Consider the following 21,599-nt stretch of genomic DNA (forward strand, 5'->3'; position numbering starts at 1 on the left):
GGTTTGTGGCTGTAGGATCTTTTATAGAAGAAAAAGACAAAGAAAGAGTTTTGAGACACCACTCCTCAGTTCAAATACATCATATAACAAAAGCAGGTAACCTCCAACACACCCCCAAATATACATAACTGGCATGCGTCTGTTCCAGAATTTCTAACGATGAGCTGCTTTGAAGAATTTTAAACAAGTCTGAATAGTAGCGTACTGTGTATCTCTCATACACATTGACACTTGGGACCTGATTCTGTGAGATGCTGAAAGCAACCTGCGATGTACTGAACATTCACACCTTCCGTTCTCTTCAGTGGTGAGAGCTGAGACAGCTCAGCACACTGCAGGCCACTCTCAATCCCTTTCAGAAAAACCTTTTAACATAGATATTCTCAAATAATGAGTGTTTTGAAAGTGCGTAGTATACAGTGGGTGCTGCCATATGGAAATTATAAATAATCATAACAGAATCCCTGCCCACAATCAGTCTTTCAAGTAGAGGAGACATTAGCTGAATGTGTTTCTATTTCAGTTGCATGGCTCACTGACAGCCAGCCAGCAGCTACACTGAGCACCTTACTAAGTGTTTCTGTCAATTTTGGTAAATGTAATAGCTAGTCTCACTTAAATATGAATGGTCAGTTAGTTATGGTTTCATTTCTCTGTATGGGGATTCCTTTACTAAGAAGGAAGTGATACAATGAAACTTTATTCCACTTATTTGTAGCATATAAACTGGACATTAATAAAGCTCTCACAATAAAACAAACGAACAAAAAATCCTATTAGGGACATCTGTACTTAACTGCATGCATGCTATGCTGAAAAGCAGTTTATTCCTTTCTGCAGCATGCACTGTATTGGCGGTTTGTGCCAGTTTCCATAACTTAACAGCTGGAATCGCTTAATATGTACATTTTCAGTGCAGTTTGTAATATTGTCTCCAAGTACCTATAATGTAGTTTATTTTTTTTTAATTTGACTGACTCTCTGTTTAAAGCAAAAGCTTTTAAAGTCCTTAAATTTGGTCTGGGTATCATGTTTTATTGCACAATATACGGAATTGTGATACTGTATAAGCTGTCATGGTGGATACATAAACATAAGAAATTGTGAAAACTCCCCACATTCCCCTGAATTGTCAGGCAGAGACTCCAAAAGAGATTTCAGTTCACCATGTGAAACTTTCCATCATTTTAATATGGTGGGACAGCATGTGATAAATTGCTCTTACCCATTTACAATGTCAAGGTCACCCTGTACATTACATGTTGACTCTTTATAGTCAATGATTTGTTTGAAGATGGCAAGGAGCCAAGGAAATACCCCCACATCCCTATACGCCCTGTAACGTATCTTTTCCTCCAGCATTATTCCCTGATACAATCATTTCTGAGCCAAGCAATGAAACTTTTCCTCACATTTCTATTTTTCCTACGGTCTGATATGCTAAATATATTATGACACACTGCATACATTGTTCCACAACTGTGAGACATTTCTGTGGCTATCTTATTTCCTGGGATTTCACAAATTAATCTCTGTAATACAGAACCTCAAGAGCTATCCTGAATTTCGAAATACCACGAGGGCAAGATATTTATCAAATGGTATGGCAGGCAAAGCATACATCTTGGAAAATGTGCTATTGTGCTCAAACATTGATGAAATGCACAGATTTGTCAAGTTTTGTAGGAATATGGACCACACAATCTGACACCAAGTAGATAAGGATGTCTTACTAATCTGATTTCTTGACAACAGATGTTCTGCAAAACCAGCACTGCTGTACTATGCTCTCTGACCAAATCTGGACTGAGCAGCCAATTAAACAAAGCACTGAACTTATGATACAGATTTCTTTCTTTTTAAAAAATCTTTCATTTTATTGTTTTTATATAAAATATAAACACAATGAAACAAAACCTATATAAATACATGCATAAAATGGAAATACTCTATAAACAACAAAATTCAGTGTTTATTATTTGTTAAACCTGGAAAAAACCAAACCAAAAATGAACAAACAAACCTGAACCCATCAAGATCATGCAGGGCATCAATTGTTGAAGTGACTAAACAGATAAATAAGTGAGAACATAACCTATGAGTACTGGGGACTAATATATACACTAAACTGCAAATTTATGCAAGAGTTTCATATGTGACCAGACATCCTCATATTTTTTCCAAGCATTTCTATTAGATTAGGTCATTGATTCCATTAATACAGTAGTAGAGAGTTCACTAAGCCAATCCGTGCATGAAGGAGGAATTGTAGATTTTCTCAAAATAACTTCTGTGCACTAAATTAGTTACTGCAATCCATTTCTTAATGTTAACTGGTAATACCAACTCATTCAGCATCACCAACATACACAAGGTTGGAGAAGGAAAAATAGCAACACAACGTTTTTGAGAGAGCATTGAATATGGTATTCCAGAACACATGCATTTTTTGACAGGTATAGAGGATGTGTGAAAGGCTGGCATAGGGCTGTTTGCATTTCCAGCATTCACTGTGTGTTGCTAATCTAGCCTTAATATTCTGGAGTCCAGTAATACCTGTTTACTATCTTGTTCTGGAAGAATCACGAGGATAAAGAACTTGAAGCGTCTTTCACATTAAGCCAGATATCCTCCCAGGCTTCTGTTGTGATAGTAAGGTTAAGTTCTCTTTCCCATTTTTCTCTGAGACTCAGATTGGGAGGGTAATGCAAAGTATTAAGCCACCTATAAATAATTCCTACAAAGTGACTTTTGTTTCCATATTTCTTAATATGTTCTTCTAGAGGTGAGAGGGTTGAAACAGACCAATTGTTTCCTACCCTTGCATGAATTCTTGAGCATAGCTTCTGAAAGAAGGAACTGAGAGACTGCGGTAACTGATATTTGTTGCACATGTAATCGAGGGAGGCCAGTCTATAATCTTATATTATATCTTTAATTTTTGTTAATCCTTTTTCTATCCAAATTGTCTTAAGTGTGGTGGTTGCCTTGATCTTGATGCACAGGTACATAGGGGTACAAGAAGAGCAGGGGCAGCTCCAGGCCCCAGCACGCCAAGCATGTACTTGGGGCGGCAAGCCGCGGGGAGTGCTTTGCCGGCACCGCGAGGGTGGCAGGCAGGCTGCTCTCTGCAGCGTGCCTGAGGAGGGTCTGCTGGTCCGCCGAAGCTGCAGGACCAGCAGACCCTCCGCAGGCAAGCCGCGGAAGGCAGCCTGCCTGCCGTGTTTGGGGTGGCAAAATTCCTAGAGCCGCCCCTGAAGAAGAGAATTAGTAAGATCAGTAGCTATAATCATCTCAACGCGTTTCATCTTGTAGGTACAAAGATTGGATTTTTCCTTAAGGGTGTGGGTAGCCTCTTAAGGTATATAACAGAAAAGAGGGAACCAAATGGTTTAGAAAAGTTTGTTTCTATCTCAAACCAGGCCAGTTTGTATACAGAGCTACTGGAGGAGAACCATTTTCTTCAGCATTGCACAGTGGGAAAGTATCAAACCAACAAAGCACCCAGTAAATGTTAGGGCTCTGACAAATCCACAGGTACAGTGCTTGACTGACCACCAGTAAGTCTATTTTCATTGGACGTTGAATGCAAACAATGGGATATGTTGACACTGCTGTGACAGACAATGGAAAATGCTCTGTAGCCTTATTATGAAATCTGACTGTGCATCATCATTCAGGAGGTTCCCAGAGCCTAGGATATTGGTCTAAATCAAGGGTTCTCTAACTGGGTGTCGGGACCCCTCAAAGGGTCGCAAGGTTATTACATGAGGAGTTGCGAGCTGTCAGCCTCCACCCCAAACCCTGCTTTGCCTGCAGCATTAAAGATGGTGTTAAATATATGAAAAAGTGTTTTTAATTTATAAGGGGGGGTCACACTCAGAGGCTTGCTAAGTGAAAGGGGTCACCACTACAAAAGTTTGAGAACTGATAAAAGAGAACTGGATAAATTCATAGTAGTTAAGTCCATAAATGGCTATTAGCCAGGATGGGTAAGGAATGGTGTCCCTAGCCTCTGTTTGTCAGAGGATGGAGATGGATGGCAAGAGAGAGATCATTTGATCATTGCCTGTTAGGTTCACTCCCTCTGGGGCACCCGGCATTGGCCACTGTCAGCAGATAGGATGCTGGGCTAGATGGACCTTTGGTCTGACCTGGTACGGCCCTTCTTATGTTCTTAACCACCTTAAATTAGGACACATTTGGAATGCTAGATAATATAAATACAAATCTGGCAAGCCTATTTTTAAGGGTCTTGTGTGACAAGCTAAACTGTTTTTTATCCCATAACACTGCACGATAAGCCTATTTATTCTAGCAAAGAGCAAGGGAGAGAACTTTAAAGGCAATAGGCTAATGATATAGGTCATTTTTGGGCAGCTGTTAATTTTGGCTATTTCTATTCTCCCTAGAAATGACAGAGGGAGGAGATGCCACCTCTCCACATCCTTGGAAATGTCTTTTAATATATAGTCCATATTCATAGAAGCAATTTTTGGAAGATTAGGACAAATTTTAACACCTAAATAAGTTATTTCTTTGCATATTTGAAATGGAAAAAACTGAAGCTGAGAAGAATCTGGCCTTTGATATATATCCATTGCTTGTGATTTCTGAAACAGTTTTCAACATTGGTACTCAGCCAATCCCAGCAAGCAGCAATCTTGCACCAGTTCAGATGACTGCAACAGTGGGGTCACGTCATGTCATACATACAGAAGATGATATGCTTTTAAAGAAGGTTTACAGAGTGGAAGTTGAAGGAAACAGTGAGCTTGGAAGATGCAATTTTGAAGTATTTAAGAAGCCTAAATCTTCTCATACTGACTCCTGCCAAAGGAAGAAAACATGCAAAGGACCATTGAAGATGGAAGTCTATTCTATATGCCATCATGGCTATGTTCCAGCTAGGTGAATCTAATGGTGCTGCTGGAGCTACTGAATTTATGAAAGATACCTCTCTCCATTTTCAGATTAGGCACACAGTTCTACTCTATGGTTTTATATTGACTGAAGTTACTTCTGGCTTACATTGTTGTGGAGATTCTTCTTCTTTATTCAGGAAAAGAATCAGGCTATAGGTCTAATTCAGCAGCACAGGAGAGCACAGCCCAGTAGTTTACAAAACATGAGGAAAAAATAGCAGAGAATAAGGCTACCCAAAAAAGTAAAACTGCCAGGGAGGGTGGGTTAGATTGTCATGTTATGACCTGCCCTGAGCAATAGGCAGCACATAGTTGTGCTGTCCCAGGAACAGTCCAGGAAGCACTGTGGAGCTCTGAGTCACAGAGTGTCTCCCAGCAGTTTTCTGGAAGAAGTAAACTGTGCTGGGCTTATACCCAGTGCAGTGTATGCCATATGGTATTCTTGCACAGCTAAGATGGCTAGTGTGTTGGAGAGAGAGAGTCAATACTCTGTGGCAACACCTGAGTGTTGTGAAACAGTGGCTTTGTTGAGCCTGCTTCCCATTGACACTACAGTCTGTGGTACAGGTAGACCATACAAGAATGTAAGTGGGCCCCTTCAACTGAGATGCGCTATCATCAACAGGAGAAAGAAAGAAAAGAAAAAAAAAACTTTTGAAGTGATAATTGAGATGACCGATATCACTTCAAAAGTTTTTTTTTCCTCCTGCTGATGATAGCTCATCTCAATTGATTAGACTCTTCCTTTTGATATGCATACTTCCACCTTTTCATGTTCTCTGTATGTATAAATATCTCCTGTCTGTGTGTTCCATTCTGTGCATCTGAAGAAGTGAGCTGCAGCTCACGAAAGCTTATACTGAAATAAATTTGTTAGTCTCTAAGGTGCCACAAGTACTCCTGTTCTTTTTGCAGATACAGACTAACACGGCTGCTACTCTGAAAACTGTATGAGTAAGCTTGCATAGAACATTCATGAACTGGGCCTGGCTTCGACAATGTTGGTTAAGGGTCCTTAACTCCAGCATTCTTTCCCTAAGGTTGTACCTACCTTGGATCTCTTAACCTTCAGGGCATGTCAAAGGGCTCAACTATTTTCCTGGACTTTTGCCGAAGGGATGTGCTATGAGGGATATGGAATAATTTAATGAGGGGAAACTATTCTTGTGTCAGAGGTTAATTAGATAAGCAATGTTTGAGAAATTAGGTCATATTAAGGAAGGTCTTTATTTTTGGATAAAAATACTTTAATTCTGTATATTTTTAATGGTGATATAAACACCTAGAATTTTGACTAGATACTTTTAAAAAATGCATTTAAGTAAATAAATATAAAAATGAAGACATTTTACACAATTTATAACTAACCTATGGAATTCACTGCCACATGATTTTATGAGGCAAAGAAACAAAAAACAACTCCACAATTGACTAGACATTTATATGGATATGAACAGAGCCTGTCACAGAACTAGTTAGAAAAAAATATTCTAAAGATTGTCACAATCCTTGTATTTCCAAGCACACACTGATCACCTGTGGTCAGGAAGAAATTCTCTATCTCTTTCTATGACATTGTACTGCAGTTGTACATACCGCTGGAGGCCACTGAGTAAGACAGGACAATGAATTACAATGTCTACTAGTCTGTTCCATTATGGTGACTTTCTATGCTAACAGCAGCTTTCAGAAGCTACAGAGCAACACATGTTCAAATGTCTTGTGTCAGGACTAAACTTTGAATAATCTTCTGGTCTCCCTGGTTTCAGAATTATCCCTAATGAAAAAAGGAGAGTTTCCTGCATACTAGATACATGGTAACACAGTCAAATTTGTATCTATTCCTGCAATAATTTTTTTTAAACCACTGAACATGTCTCTTTGAGAGCTGGCTTCCTGGAGAACATGAATTTATAGCTATTTCTTCTGTAAGTAGCCAGTTATTGGTTTGGCTGTACATTTTTATTTTGGTTCTGTGCAAAACTGTTAAAAAAAAAAAAAGGCTTGTTTTCTCATTTACTGCAACAGTAAGTGTTCCCAGGATATTTAGGCCTTCTATCCATAAAGTGCACTGGAGCTGAAGAACTTTCTGTCAGGAATTTAAAAACAACAACAAAAAGGTAAGCAGCAAGCTTTTGCTGCTATCAGGGGCCTCGACAGCTATGACAACCAAAAGTAGAAACATCCAAAGTCCATGTTTAAATAAGAAGGATGAGCCACGGGTGATTTTTATTTCATGATTATTTTACAGCCATGAATTTTCTGTACTATTTATAGTACAATGCATATTCTCAAATCTTGATTCTGCAATGCCTCAGTGCAGAAAACACAACAAAATCAATGAGTTTTGCAGGATCAGGCCCTTAGTGAGTAGTCTAGGGTTCAGATGAGACTCAGTTTTGCCAGTGAATAAGAACAGGTTGAGACCCCAGGAAACATACTGCGTTTGGTTCTTCAAAGCTGAATTCCTCACATGCGAAATGAAATTTTCTTATATATTTCTCATCACCACATCTCCAGGACAGATATGTTATGGTCTTTAGTTACATTGAAAGGTTTATTTAATTTGACTCACAAAAACAGAAAAATGTACACAGAGTTTTGAATAATGTTTCCCACTGATAGGAATAAGCAAACATTTATTTTAAACAGCAAATGCATTTCCAGAGGAGGCTACTTTTGAGGATGGTAGTCAAAGCCATGTCTGTTAATATTGTAGAGGGCAGGCATAATTGGGCAAATGGCAAGTTTGCAATTTCAAAATAAAACATTTAATACAAACTGCTCTTATCTTTGTATTCTTCTAAGGTTACTGGGAAGTATTTGGGCAGGAAGGATGGTCTAGTGCAAGGTTCTCAAACTTCATTGCACAACGGCCCCCTTCTGATAACAAAAATTACTACATGATCCTAGGAGTGGGAGCAGAAGCCTGAGCCTGCCTTAGCCCTGCCACCCTGGGTGAGGAGGCCAAAGCCCAAGTCCAAGTCTCACCACCCCAAGCTGGAGGGCCAAAGTCAAAACCCAAGGGCTTCAGCCCAAGGGGGGGGGGGGGGGGGCTGTAACCTGAGCCCTGCCATCCAGGGCCGAAGCCCTCAGCCCTGGGCAGTGGGGCTCAGGCTTCAGCCCCAAGCCCCAGCAAGTCTAACACCAGCCCTGGTGACCCCATTAAAATGGGGTCCTGTCCTACTTTGGGGTTCTCATCCAAAGTTTGAGAACCGTTGGTCTAGTGGTTAGGGCGCTAGGGAGACCTGGGGTCAGTTCTCAGCTCAACCACAGCCTGCCTGTGGGACTTTGTTTAAGACCCTTAACCTATCCCATGCCTCAGTTCCCCATCTGTTAAATGAGGATAGTACGTCCCTACCTCATAGGGATGATTCTAAAGATAAAATCTATTCATGAGAGAGGTGTTCAGGTATTACAGCAATGTAGGCATGAAGTACCTTGATAGACTTGCAAGTAGAATAGTGACAGGACAAATAAAGGTCCCATGCCTGCCCCTTGCTTTTTTTGGTAGTTATTATTATTTCAATATTATTATTATAAAGTGCTCCTCTCCTGTAAGCTGACAGTGAGGTAACAAGCTCTAAGAACCACAGGTGAACGGAACAGTTTTTGATATTGTCCTAACAACTAGTGAAAGTATCTTGAAAGCATGATATCAAAAACACAGACCTAAAATACATATTTAATCACAAGAATTAAAAAAATAAAATAAAACAAAATCAAGAAGTTTCATCGTAACACATCTAGCCTACGGAAATGAAATGGCATCTCCTTTTTTATAAAAACAAGTGTCACAACATTCAGACAATCAAGTAATTTGGATAGCTGGCCAGTCTAAGGTGCTTGCTAAAATAGCCATTGATGTGAGCTAAGTTCAGGGCTGGTGCAACCACTAGGCAAACTAGGTGGCTGTCTAGGGCGCCAAGTGGTTGGGGGCGCCAAAAAGCATGCTCAGGGGAGGCGGTGGAGTGGAGGGGAGCTGGGACACAGGGGGGTGCGGGGAGGGCTGCCTGCAGCAAGTAACAGGGGGGCATGCACTCTAATTCTCCTCCCCTCCCAGGCTTGCTGCACCAAACGGCTGATTGGCACCACAAGCCTGGGAGGTGGAAGAAGTGGAGCGGCGCCAGCATGCTCAGGGGAGACGGCGGAGCGGAGGTGAGCTGAGGTGGCGAGCTGCTTCAGGGAGGGGCACTGCAGGGCTGGGAGTTGCCACACGGGGAGCTCCCTGCCTCTTCCCTATGGCCCCCACCCCTGCTCCTCCCCACCCCGCCTCTTCCTGCCCCTGCTCCACCCCAGCCCCGCCCCCACTCCTCTGAAGACTGCAGCCAGGCCCGACCCTGCACTCACTGCATGGTAAGTGGAGCGACCCGGCCTCAGCCTGCTCTGCTCCCCTGGCTCTCAGCCATGTTGCCGGCGAGTGTTGGGGGGCTGTTCCCATCTCCCTCCTCTCCCCAAGCTTGGGAGCCAGGGAAGCGGAGTGGGCTGGGGCCGGGTCACTCCACTTCCCACAGGAAGTGGCCTCTCCCCCTCCCCCCTGTCCTCCACGGAGGTCTTGGGTCACCCCCCCCCCACCCATGGAGGCCTTATGCAGGGCCCCACACAGCCTCCCCATGGAGGCCTGAGGCCAGCCCCCATGGGGGTGCTGTGAAGGGCACTAAAATAGCTAGGGATGGCCCTGTTGCGAAATATCCTTGCACCGGCCCTGGGTAAGTTGCTTCAACAAGAGATAGCTGCGCTCATGTGTTTCTTGCTACAGCAGGGTCTGGCAGCTGCTCAGACACTAATCAACAGCAGAAATAGCAAGGGGAAGTTTAAAAAGTCACAACTGGGGAGTCACTGCAAGTGATATGCAGTCAAATTTTCAAAGTGCTCAGCTCCCCTTTAGGCACCTAAATGAAGTGGTCTGAATTTCAGATGGGCTCAGCACCCAGCAGCCCCTATTGTTGTTAAATGGGAACTGCAGTGTGCCTAGGACTTTTGAAAATTACCTAAATGAAAGGTGCCTAAATGAAAGATGAGCTCTTCTGAAAATCTAGCCTGAGTCTCTAATTAAGAGGTTTAGTCATTACTGCTGCCAATCTCTTTACTTAAAGGGAGAACCTAACAATGTCATCAACTACTGTATTCTCTTGTGAAATGCTATCAGAAAAGTTGCAAGTCCATTTTCACTACCAGTTCCCCAATACTTGTTTCTGCACACTCATTACTGCCAATTTAATTTCTGTTTCAGTTGAGGGTTTTAAAGTTTGAATAAAACTTATTCAGCCATAGCTGTCAGGTGAGTAAGACAAGAAGTCATAATTGTGATGTGTCCAATTTTTTAAAACGTGTTAAGAATTTCTGCAGAATGCAAAAATAACTCAAAACAGCTGAACTTTATGGTCATATCTGAAAAAAATAGTTTAAAATAAAGTCAAGACATTAAAATGGTCTTTTGTGCACAAGAACTAAAAACATTGTTACACTATTGCCTGTGTTATTGCTATTGAGTTGCATAATTCCACAATACCAAACCTAAATATTTTCATGTGTCTACATAGCAAAAAATCTGCTATATTTTTATACAAGAAATTAAATTAAAAAGCTCTAATCAAATGTTGCATTATGGACCATAGATTTTTAAAAGGCTTTGATTTGTATGCCTGCAACCAACTACAGGCAATTGTGAATGTAAACAGCAGTATTTATATGTTCAACTCCCATTTTAAAGGTGCGACTATAGAGGCCAGGTTGAGGCCCCTTTAAAGATTCTGCTCATAACAGCTGTACATTCAAAATAAAAATTAGAAGTCAGAAAGTGGAAAGTTACCCACAATCCTCATAGTAATGTCAGCCACCTTGCACATCCCAATTTCAATTACTTGTTAGGCAGGTCAATGTCCTTTACAATATGTGCAGCTGGTTTTCACGTTCAGTGTATTGTTTTGGGGAGCCCTGGAAGAATTCAACATGATCCTGTCATTTAGTTTTCAAACATGAGGCCTTCTCAACCTCCCTGCTTCATTCTCACACGCACTTTCACATGTATTTTGGCCAAGGAGACCTGGATAGGATTCACTCCCTTAGGAGTTAGTCCAGACTACATTGGTGAAGTTCAGTTTTGAGAGACATTGTTAACCTGTCCCTCTTTCCTTCTGTGTCTATGTAGCATCCTCGTCCCAGGTAGAGAGGATGTCATTTCCCTGTGCTCCCAGCATGTTTTGTTTTAATTCTTCGTTAATTTTTGAACTCATGCATACAAAAGGAACTGTTCACAGACAAGTATAGCATATGCAAACAATGTGCTCAGTCAGCATCCCTAATGTACTTCCATCGTAACTTGCAGGGCTCTCCTGAGCAGAGACTGACAATGACAAAGGTCCTAAAGAGAGTCTTTTATTATTTGCCAGGAAGGAATGTGCATCTCCCCTTACTTCACAACATCCATGCAAAACCAGAGAACCCATATAAGTATACAGTCTAAATCCCCACTACAACTCAGTCCAACAAAAGAGAAGTACAAATATTCACCAAACAATGTGAAGATACACTCAGCCACTTGTCTCAACCCACATCACAGGAAGAGAGACTACAAAGAGAATAACTAAGATACCAGGAGATTCAATCCAGACATAAAACAAAACTGCAACAAGATTCTCCGGCACCACAGTATTGCCAGGTTTGCTGGGGGAACTAGACAAGCACAAGTTGCAATCTACAAAGCTCTTGAGAAGAAAACCAACAGTCACGTGGACTATCCCAAGGCAGACAAAACATTGGGTCTATGTTGGCTTCCGTTATCAGGGTTCCCAGAATCTCTCCCTCATTTGAGGCCTGAGAAGTGTCAGGAATACTCCAAAAGTGAGCATGGCTGGGGTGGCAAGTGCTGATTCAGCACATTCCCATTGGCTTCCATGGAATCCTTGGTAGGAATTAAAGTTGTCTTCCTTCCTCACAGGCACAGTGGGACTCTGTGGTGCAGGAAAGAGCCATTCTTGCACCAATAGGGGGTAAATTCAGGCAAACTTTTCTACAAACGCTGACAATATCATTTTAAAATCACTCTGCACTTGGCTCTCCGTGGCAGCCAAGGAAAGTGCTGACAGGCTCTCCAATTCTTAGCCACCAAGCCTCAGCGTAAGTGAAAGCTGCTGCTTTAAAGGGGCAACTTTCATTTATGCCACTTGTGGAAGGTCCCTCAGTGACATCTTGCCATTTGAGAGCCTTGCACAGTGGTGGTGGAGCTGGTGCAGGAGGTGGCATAGCTGCCTCTGCCAGCCTTACTCTGACAAGAAATTCCCCTGCACAGGAAAAATTCATGAGGGGAGCTCTCTGGCTGGTTTAAATACACTTTGCACTGCACAAGCAGAATCCAGCCCTCTTATACCCTCTGGCCAAAAGACGAAACTTTTGCTAGTAAACAATTCTGCTCTCAGATCTGCACTGATGTTCGTGGAAGTTCTGCACAAGTGTAGAGAGCAGAGTCGCAGAGCAAATCTGAGTGCAAAATGCTGCTACTGGATTTAGATGTGACTATGTTAAGTATCATGTTAGGAGTTATCAAGCTAGTCAGCTATTTGAAACCAAACACATTACCAGGGTGAATTAAACAGTGCTATCTGAGGCTCCAGTTGTTGTAGAGTTCTTGTTATTACTCCAGAGGTTATAGGCAGCTTCCTGAATAATTACTATCCACAGGCAACCTAATTCATCACAAGAGACATAACAGGGTATAAACTCTGCTGCATTAATTCAAAACTGGTGTGGTTTAAGGATGAGACTGTTAACACAACCACTACACAGAAGGTGTGAATCTAGGGTGACCAGATGTCCCGATTTTATGGGGACAGTCCTGATTTTGGGGTCTTTTTCTTATAGAGGCTCCTATTTCTCCCCCACCTCCTGTCCCAATTTTTCACACTTGCTGTCTGGTCACCCTATGTGAATCAGTGGTGTATAAAGCACATTCCTTGGGTCCTACAGTGATCATTTTACTTTTGAAAAATACATTCATATTGTCAATACAATGGAAAGAAGCAATATTTCGTGGTTTGAACAGAGGACTGGAAGTCAGATCTCTTGAGCTTTGCTCCTGGTTCAATCACAGATCTGTTACGTGACCTTGGGCCTGATCTTTTAAAAGTGCCTAAATTCACAGACAGGCTCTGAGGCTTAAGTAATTAATGTTTGTAGAATATTGTGAGATCCTTCATAATACCAATAAGTAGATAGCACCCGATTGAGAGTTTTATTGCCAGTGAAGTGATGGCACATAAACTGCGAACAGGAAAACACTTGCTATCATGGCTTGTAATTGCTTTTCAGTCAAACATTTGCATCCCACCTATTTTATGACATAGGAGTATGCACACCAAAGCAGACCTTGAAAAACTGAAGTAGCAGGTAAAACTTTTCCTGTACGCAAGAAGCCTGATTCAACAATTTCTCCAGCATTCAAACTTTCATGTTAAAAAATTAAGGTTCTAATCCATATGGTTGTGAAGATACCTTTTATATGTAAGAAAATGCAGTGCTGTCTTCCTGAGGTTGCAGGCAAATGTCATAAGTTTCTCAGCAGCTGCTCATAACTTTCCCAAACAACAGCTGAAGGAAATTAACCAGCCTCTAGTCAGCTTCACAAGTGTCATTCAGAACCTTGTGAGCAGAAGTGACACTGTGACAATGAATCAGGCCACATTTTCTTAGCTGCTGTTCACAGCTTTCCCATGAAGCTGCAGAGGCTGCTACTGAAGATATTCACTCAGCAATCAGGATGCTAAACAAGAGAAACAGACCCTTTCCCTTCCTAAGAGTTAGGAGGCACTGAAAGAAGGTGAGGAAAATAGAAAGAGAATTTATACCTTTCCAACACAGTTTATCGTACATGTACTAGTTAGACAATCATGTAAAAGACTCATACCAACAAAGGGTCTAGGGATAGCACACTGGTATCGATCCCACCATCTTTCCCCTTTCTAAAATCTGCACTGAGGGTTAGAGTTTATGCAATAGTGCTACAACCAGAACTGTCTGGTGGTCAGACCCCTTTTCATCTTCCATGTCAATCACTGGCTAGTAGGTATACTCCCATGGAAGGTAACAGGGGACTTTTTCATGCAGTGAACTAATGGGCAATTTCTTGATCCAAGATACTACTTTATGTGAAGGTGTATACACCAAAAGTTTCAGTTTGAAATAGTGTGGCCTGCCACTTTAATTATGTTCAGAAATAGCTGGCTGTGCATGAATTACCATACATACAAAGGAGGTTGACCTTGGCTCATCTAATAAGCAACTAGTGCAAACATAAAAACCCTCTGAAGTTAACAGCTAGTTCTAACAATAGAAAGTAATCTGTAATTATTTTTACACAGTTTATCTTGTGATTTTGTTTCATATTAGTTATATTAGGGGGGAGCTGTGAAATTGTTCATTCAAGTATATGAATTTGACAAGAGGGCTGTTTCGGGCGTTTTTTCTTAATGTTAGGTAATCTGTCCAACTAAAAATGGGGGAGGGGGAAAGTCTGGGAGGAACATTAAATATTTTAATTCACTGAAATGTCTTGTCATCGGATAATTTAGCTGCTTCTTAGTGTTCCAATAATTGCTATACCTAGAATTCTTATCAATGCTCTTAGACAACACAAAGTGAAACCCTTTAAAGATGCTAGCTCACTTCATTGTCTCATTGAAAGACAAAGCAAAAAAGGGTTAAAATGGCCTCTGACCCAATTTGTCTTGGATAAGTTAATTAATTCTGACCCAATTTGTGTTGGATAAGTTTTCCTTAGTACTCCGGGTTTAGTTATTACATCTGAACCTGGACTCATGCTAAAGGATCAAAGCGGAAGGAGGGTGCACTTACAGGGTTTGCCAGTATTGATACATACAATATTATTCAGTTCACATATTTTTCCACAGCATTTACCAAAGAGCAGAATCTCCCCATCTTATAACTGCACTTTAACCAAAGCTGAAAGAGTGCTTCAGTACAAAACAATCAATCACAAGTCTTCATGAGTAATATGCATACATCTTATTCGATGCCCACGATATCTTTCATGTATATAGCACTTTCATCCCAAGGTACTTTGCCAACCACAGATATATATAAAGAGATAAAGATATGAATTGTGAATTGCCAAGAACTCAAGGATTAACAAGCACTCTTACTCCTGAAAAAGTGCCATAGGATCTTTGATTTCCTTTTCAGAATAAAAATGTGAACATGTGTGTTTTTGCCATTTCTTTTTACTTCTCCTCCCTCAAAAGCTTTTGTGTGATAGAAGGCAAGAAAGGCCCAAGTCCACTGCAAAAGTTCCTGGAAAAACTGCAAAAAAACCAACCCCTTTGGCATTACCACCAGTTATCTTAACCCAAACCTGCTTCCCTTAAATATGCTAACTGCCTGTGCTTTGAAGAACAACTAGCAGTAACAGTTCTGTGAAGATATAATAAAAATGTGCAACCACAGACTGAAATATAAATCAGGTTAAGCAAATCAAAAAGATTAATCAAAATGGATTACTTACAGTTCTGGTTACATGACTCATAAAGGTCTCAGAGTTATCAGGCTATGAAAAATAAAAATAAATGATTAAAATCAATTTAATCTTTTCCAACATTTTTTAAAATTCATGTTTAAAAAAGCTTCCCCCATACCTCTCCCACCAAACAAAATACATAATTCAGGCACAGAAATGATCTGCAGTGTTATCAACAAGCAAATGTCACTGAGACAGACACACAAATGGAAATTAATCTTATGTTGTGCGAGCTTCTGAGTTCTACTAATTACATGGGCTCTCGTATTCAAAAGTTCTGGCATACAGTTACTTGTACAATAAGAGAGGACTAACATGTTGGAGACAGCAAAACAATGTCAAGGAGTGAATTTCCATTGCGGTATGCATAATTTAGCTGTGCAACTCTCATTTTGCCCTTTCACCTTCTCATTCTTTGCTACCAGATGCAAAACACATTTATACGTGCGTACTAAAGAGGGAAGTTAGGTGTTACCCTTTAGGTGTTCGTGGTGCTAAATCCCGCACACAGCTTTGAAAATGTAGAGATTCATGTCTATATTAGTTTAGAAATAAACTCAATTAGCAATATTTTTATTCTTTTTTTTAAATAAAAATTAAAGCTAGCCTATTAATCAATATGGACAAAATTCTGCCTTGACTCACTGGGCTTGATTGACTACACGCATTACTCCAGACTTATGGCACTGCAATAATCAATAGAGTTACACTAGTCTGAAACTAGGGTAATGTAGTGGTGATCAGACCCAATGACTACAATGTGTTTGTAAAGGATTGCATTCAGGGCAGAATGTGGCCTCTCAGGTGAGAAGATACACCATTTAACGACTTTGCAATATGAGGTTACAATAGGATGGCAGCAGAAACATTTTATTTTGCTAAATACACAGCAGAATTACTAGAGCCAAGCAGCCTTCACATGTTAGAGAGAAACTTACCAACTTTTAAACTAAACTAACAGTGTCTATTTACAAAGAGCCCATCATGCATAAAACAGCAGTTAAGCTTTAAACCCCTGGAAAGGCTGGATTCTGGGTAAAATCTGCAAATCAGTTTCAGACATCTGGCAGAGAAGAGCTCAAACAAAAGGTGAAGGTAGATATTTTACTTTTGTAATAAGAGTGTTATAATCATAGTTTATATTCATCTGTGCCTTCTGTCCTAAGGGATTCAAAATCACTTTCTAAACTGTAAACCCGATATGCAAATGCTATACAGAATAGGGATCACTTCATCCATCACTGAAATGCCGTCACATCTGGGGTAAAATATGGCAGCTATTAAACAGCACTCAGCAACACTACACAAAAGCTTAGGACAAGAAACGCAAAACAATAAAATATCCAATTGCAAGTTCAGTTTTATCCTCTCCAATCAAAGTACAGACTAAAGGGACAGGGAATGAAGAGATGAAAGTAGACAGTACAACCCTTCTTCTCACCGTCATAGCAATTGCGGACACTGAGCCATGCACTAACTCAGTGTTGAGTAAAGAGAATTCAGTCTTGAGACACTTACTTAATCTGAAAAGAGCTCTCCGAGAAAAAAGATGGTTTTATTGCTCAAGCATATCTCCACTGAAGACTGACACTCAGCCCAGTTTAAAATGGCACAGGCACACTAAGAAGAAAAAGAAAATGTGATTCCTTCTGTTGAATCACCTTACTGATTGGGGTGAGTTTAACCTGCAACTTCAAGGCTTTGAACAAGTTTGCAACTTGATCAATGTTAACTATAAAGACTTTGCAAAATGTAAACACACGAACACAATGTTTGCACAAGGCTAGGAGTACCAGTCACTGCCCAAGAGAGATTACAACTGCTCCAATATACTCGCATGATCAGGAACTTGTGCCACCCAGCCAAGTCACAAGAGAATCAGAATGTGAGAGAATTGCAAATCTGACTCCACGGATTGGCAAATGAGAGCAGCTGTGACCTGGAAGGTGCAGTTTTATTATTTTCTGTTCTGTTTGCTGGGCAGTCACCGGAGATCAGAGTCTTCTCTCATTAGAAGCAGAGTTTCTACCATCTTCAGGAAAGAGGAAATATAATCCTGCAGGAAGTTCAGATTTTATCTTAACTTCAAATGCAGTTTAATGCCTGAAGTACGTAAAATACACTTATTAGCAGTACCCACTTAATGTGCCCGCATAGAATTTGACAGCACATACATCCTGCACTAAGCCATAACCCCTCTCACAGCTCGATAAAGATTAACAAGGAACACTTTGATACACTGGTAACAACAAGGATAACCAGAATTATTATGATAAAATAATTATCTGAATTAGTATTAAAAAATTAAATCCCTAACAGAGCAGACATTGTACTGAAAATTCATGTGGAAATAATTCTCTGTAAAAATGCCTAAAAGCCCCCTGCCCCTCCACTTTCAGCATAATGGTGGCTAATATGAATAGGAACTGATGCACAACAGCAGCGATGGAAGCTTTTTATATACAGGAGATAGGCAGGGCAGGGCAGCTGTAACAGCAAGGGTGTCTTTTCATTGGTTTTAAAATTCTATTTTCTTACAATTCTTCCTTAGAAACATGAAACTAAACTCAAGGTCTTCTCTCGTAAACTAAGCATGTCCTAGAGTATGCTGTCTGCCTATAGTCCCCTACAGACCATATACTAGCCGAGAATGGTCCAGTAGCCCTCTGGCCACACCCGTGTTTCTCTAGAACACCCCTTGCATGATCTCTGTGTTGGATTCTCCAGGAGCAGGGAAAGCCAGCTGTGCCAGCTACCAAACTCTGGAGGAATCCCCAGCTGGGGAGTGCTCTGGATTGTTTACAGCATCTTTGTGCTCCCAGCTCAGTTCCAAAGGGTCAGACCATGGCATGGAATCTGTTCCTTTAGATAATGTGTTGAAAAATGATTGAGCACAATTTGTCAGAGATTCTCTTACTCTGGAAACATGAGAGCACAGACTTATGTGTCAAAGAAATCTACTTGCAGCCATCATGCCATTAATAATTCAGCACTGGACACCATGCAGCAATTATGAAAGTTTGATGTCCTTATAAGCAAATGAAAAAGGACATTTAGAAAAGAGACATACAGCAACCTTAACCATATCTGTTGATGTACGCCCTAGCTAAAATGCTCATTCAAAAAGAGACAGAAGGGAGATGGAAATTTATGTTGATCTGCAGAGATAAACAGGCACACATCAAGTTTTTATGAATGTGAATATGCAATTTTTGTGCTGACACTTTTTTTCCTGGTCCCATCTTTACAGTTTTGTATTTACATGACATATTCCACTAGTCAAGTGTTTGGGGAATTCCACCATCTGTTTTGCTTTTCCCATCACAAGAATGATACTCATACCAAAGTCAGTACTGACCCTCTCATAATAAAGAAGATGTCTTTTTGTGTGTGTGTTGTCATATGTGAAACAAGGCCAAAAGTCAGACTTGCCAAATATCTGACAGTTCATGGGAAGGCCTTGCTGTTTGGCCAGTGCTCCCACATAGTAAGCATGACATTCATGGCTTCCGAGCCAACTGTCAGGAGGGGATTTTTAACGTTTTGTCTGCTTCTAAGCTTTTGAGCAGCCAGCTTTTGAGCATCCTTACTCATTGAGCGCTCTCTCTCTTTCTCCCTCTCTCTTTGTGCGTTGCATTGCAGAGAGGAGCAGAGAAGCCAACCAAGGGTGTGAGCAACTTCAGATGGCAGCATCAGAACCATTCCCTCTAGCCTCCTGGTTTAATGGGGAGAGAGTACAGAAAGGACTGCAGGATGTGAGATGGAAAAGGCGACCGTGGGAACCAGAGTGGTGGAAGAGAGACCTTAGGAGCAATAGAGGAAGTGATGAAGAGAGAGGCAATGGAATATAAGGGACAGGAAATAGAGAACAGAGTGACAAGAACAGAGGAACAAGGGTAAAGAGACAATGTAGCACTGGAGAAAGCAATGAGGAAGATAATTAGCAGAACAGAGCCAGATATAAGGCTCAAAGAAGAATGAGAGGAAAGGAGATGCATTGCCACTGTTAGTGTCAAATGGTAGCAATCAGACTCTGGTATCTGTCATGCAAATTAGAGAGACCTGCTTCACACAGACAGACAAAGGGGGATATCTTGGCTCCATTAAAGAATTTCACCCTAAGAATTTAAACCAAGATTTTACAAAAAGAGCTAATAATTTTGGATGCCCAACTTTAGATACCTTAAGAAATTCTGAGCGTCTGAAAATCAGTCCCCTTAGTCTCAAAATTCACACCCAAAAGCAAGGCCTCTAAAATCACTATTCACTTTTGAAAATTTTGGCCTTAAGCTTTATGCAGTAGATAATGACAGTTCTGGCTACTATCAGAAGTTAAAAGAGAATTGTCCCTCTTGCTGTAATAGGCCACTCACATTTATAGAACTAAACAATTCAGTACCTCGAAAGGGTAATACAAATGTCTCAGGTGAGTAGCTAATTTGACATCTCAAATATATGCCAGTGTTGTCCTTTGTAAGAATATTAAATAGACAACTTCTCAGATAGTAAATAGGTTCTGGCCAGATCCAGTGGTAGAGACGACAGGGGCATGCTGAGGGCCTCACAGCTGGAGTTCAGGTTTGCCATTTGGTGCGTGAACAGCAGGGTTAGGGTTTTGATTTGGGTCTCAGTTCACTTCTTCTCAATACCCACAATAGCACCAAGCCTTGGTGCTTTTCTCACAGTCTCTCTTTGATGTAACTCCCCCACCTTCAGACACCAGACTTTCATCATCTCCTCTTACACTCTTGACTCCCATCCTAGACCTCACTGGCATTGCTAATCCTGTCATGAGGAGCTTACTTCTGCCAGTGCTTCTGAATCTCTCTGCTGATCCTAATATTATCACATCTCATATGCAAACAGTCAAATTCTGGAGTTGTCTGCATGGAAGCCCCTGACTTGATAAGAATGAGGCATTAGTGGCCAGCCCTGAGACACAGAGACCTTATCAGATATGAATCCCTTGGCCACGGAATCAGTAGTACTCCTTAAGGGGAAGCCACCTTATCTACAGTCTAAGAGGAGGTCAAGGAAAAGAAGGTTTGTCATAAGGTAAGCTGCTATGATCATGTCTGCAGAAGCCAGAACATGGAGATGTGAACTGAACCAGAAGGCTGAAGCAAGGATGGTGGTGTGTGGAAAGAGGATGTTAGAGAAGGATTTTCAGGAGCAAACCAGAAGTCTGAGGTGAGCTGATGGGTGTTTGTGGATGGGGGAGGAAGCCTAACAAGAAGAGATTGCAGAAAAATGCGTTTCTTTGTGGGAAATTTAGGGCAGATGGGAATTTTTTTTTTCAAAAAATTTCATGTTAATTTTTTCATTTTTTCTACCAAAAAAAATGAAACCAAAACCTAAAACCTTCCCATTTTTCTCTAAAACCAAAAATGTTTAACCATATTTGACTGAATATTTGGGGGGGTTTGGTTGGTCTTTAGAAAAATTAAGATATTCAAATAAAAACTCAGAATTAAAAAATAAAAAGACGTCATGTTCCATTAAAAATAGTTTCAAGGAAATATTTTCAGTCAGATCTAGTAAGAATTCAAGGGAGGCAGGGAAGTTGTTATAAACTTAGAGGATGGAATTATGTGATGGGTAGAGGAATTGCACAAAAGGGATCCAGAATTTGCTCAATGCAATCCAATTGGTTCAGATTATTTTTATATATCCAAGGTATTTATATGGCCTCCACCACCATAATATGTGAACACCTCAAAATCTTTAATATATTCATGAGATAGGGATGTGCTGTTACCCCTGTTTTAAAGTTAGGGAACTGAGGCACAGAGACACTAAGGGCTTACCTACACGGGACACTCAGGCGAGTTAAGGCAAACTAAAGGTGTCAAGTCAACGCACATAAATTAAAGCATGTTAAACCCCCATATGTTTGCTCTCACTCAGAAATAAAGTGGTCTTAGTTCACTCTAACTTAATCCTTGTAATCATATACACCAAAAGTACAATATTTGTACATTCTTCCTATAATGCATTATCTGTATTCATGTGCACCTGTGACATGCTCATCACCAATAATAGCATTTCAGGAGCAGCAAACCTAATCCATCACTTTTTTCCTGTACAAAGTAGATTGAAAGGATGGTTAGATTCATATTCAGTACAAGATTAAGCAGAGCTTTGTT

The 21,599-nt window shown here is 40.7% G+C and overlaps 1 protein-coding gene across 6 annotated transcripts in view; it reads right to left on the bottom strand.

Moving 5' to 3' along the window:
• TNS3 (tensin 3) overlaps positions 1-21,599 on the bottom strand; it is a 413,597-nt gene that overhangs the window by 176,341 nt on the left and 215,657 nt on the right. For all 6 annotated transcript variants that reach the window (XM_050937640.1, XM_050937639.1, XM_050937643.1 and 3 more), the window contains one exon: positions 15,442-15,483. In XM_050937640.1, coding sequence (XP_050793597.1) covers positions 15,442-15,483 — 42 coding nt within the window. The remainder of the gene's footprint in view (positions 1-15,441; positions 15,484-21,599) is intronic.

This window comes from Gopherus flavomarginatus, chromosome 2 (genome assembly GCF_025201925.1).
Source record: "Gopherus flavomarginatus isolate rGopFla2 chromosome 2, rGopFla2.mat.asm, whole genome shotgun sequence".
Classification (NCBI taxonomy): Eukaryota; Metazoa; Chordata; order Testudines; family Testudinidae; genus Gopherus; species Gopherus flavomarginatus.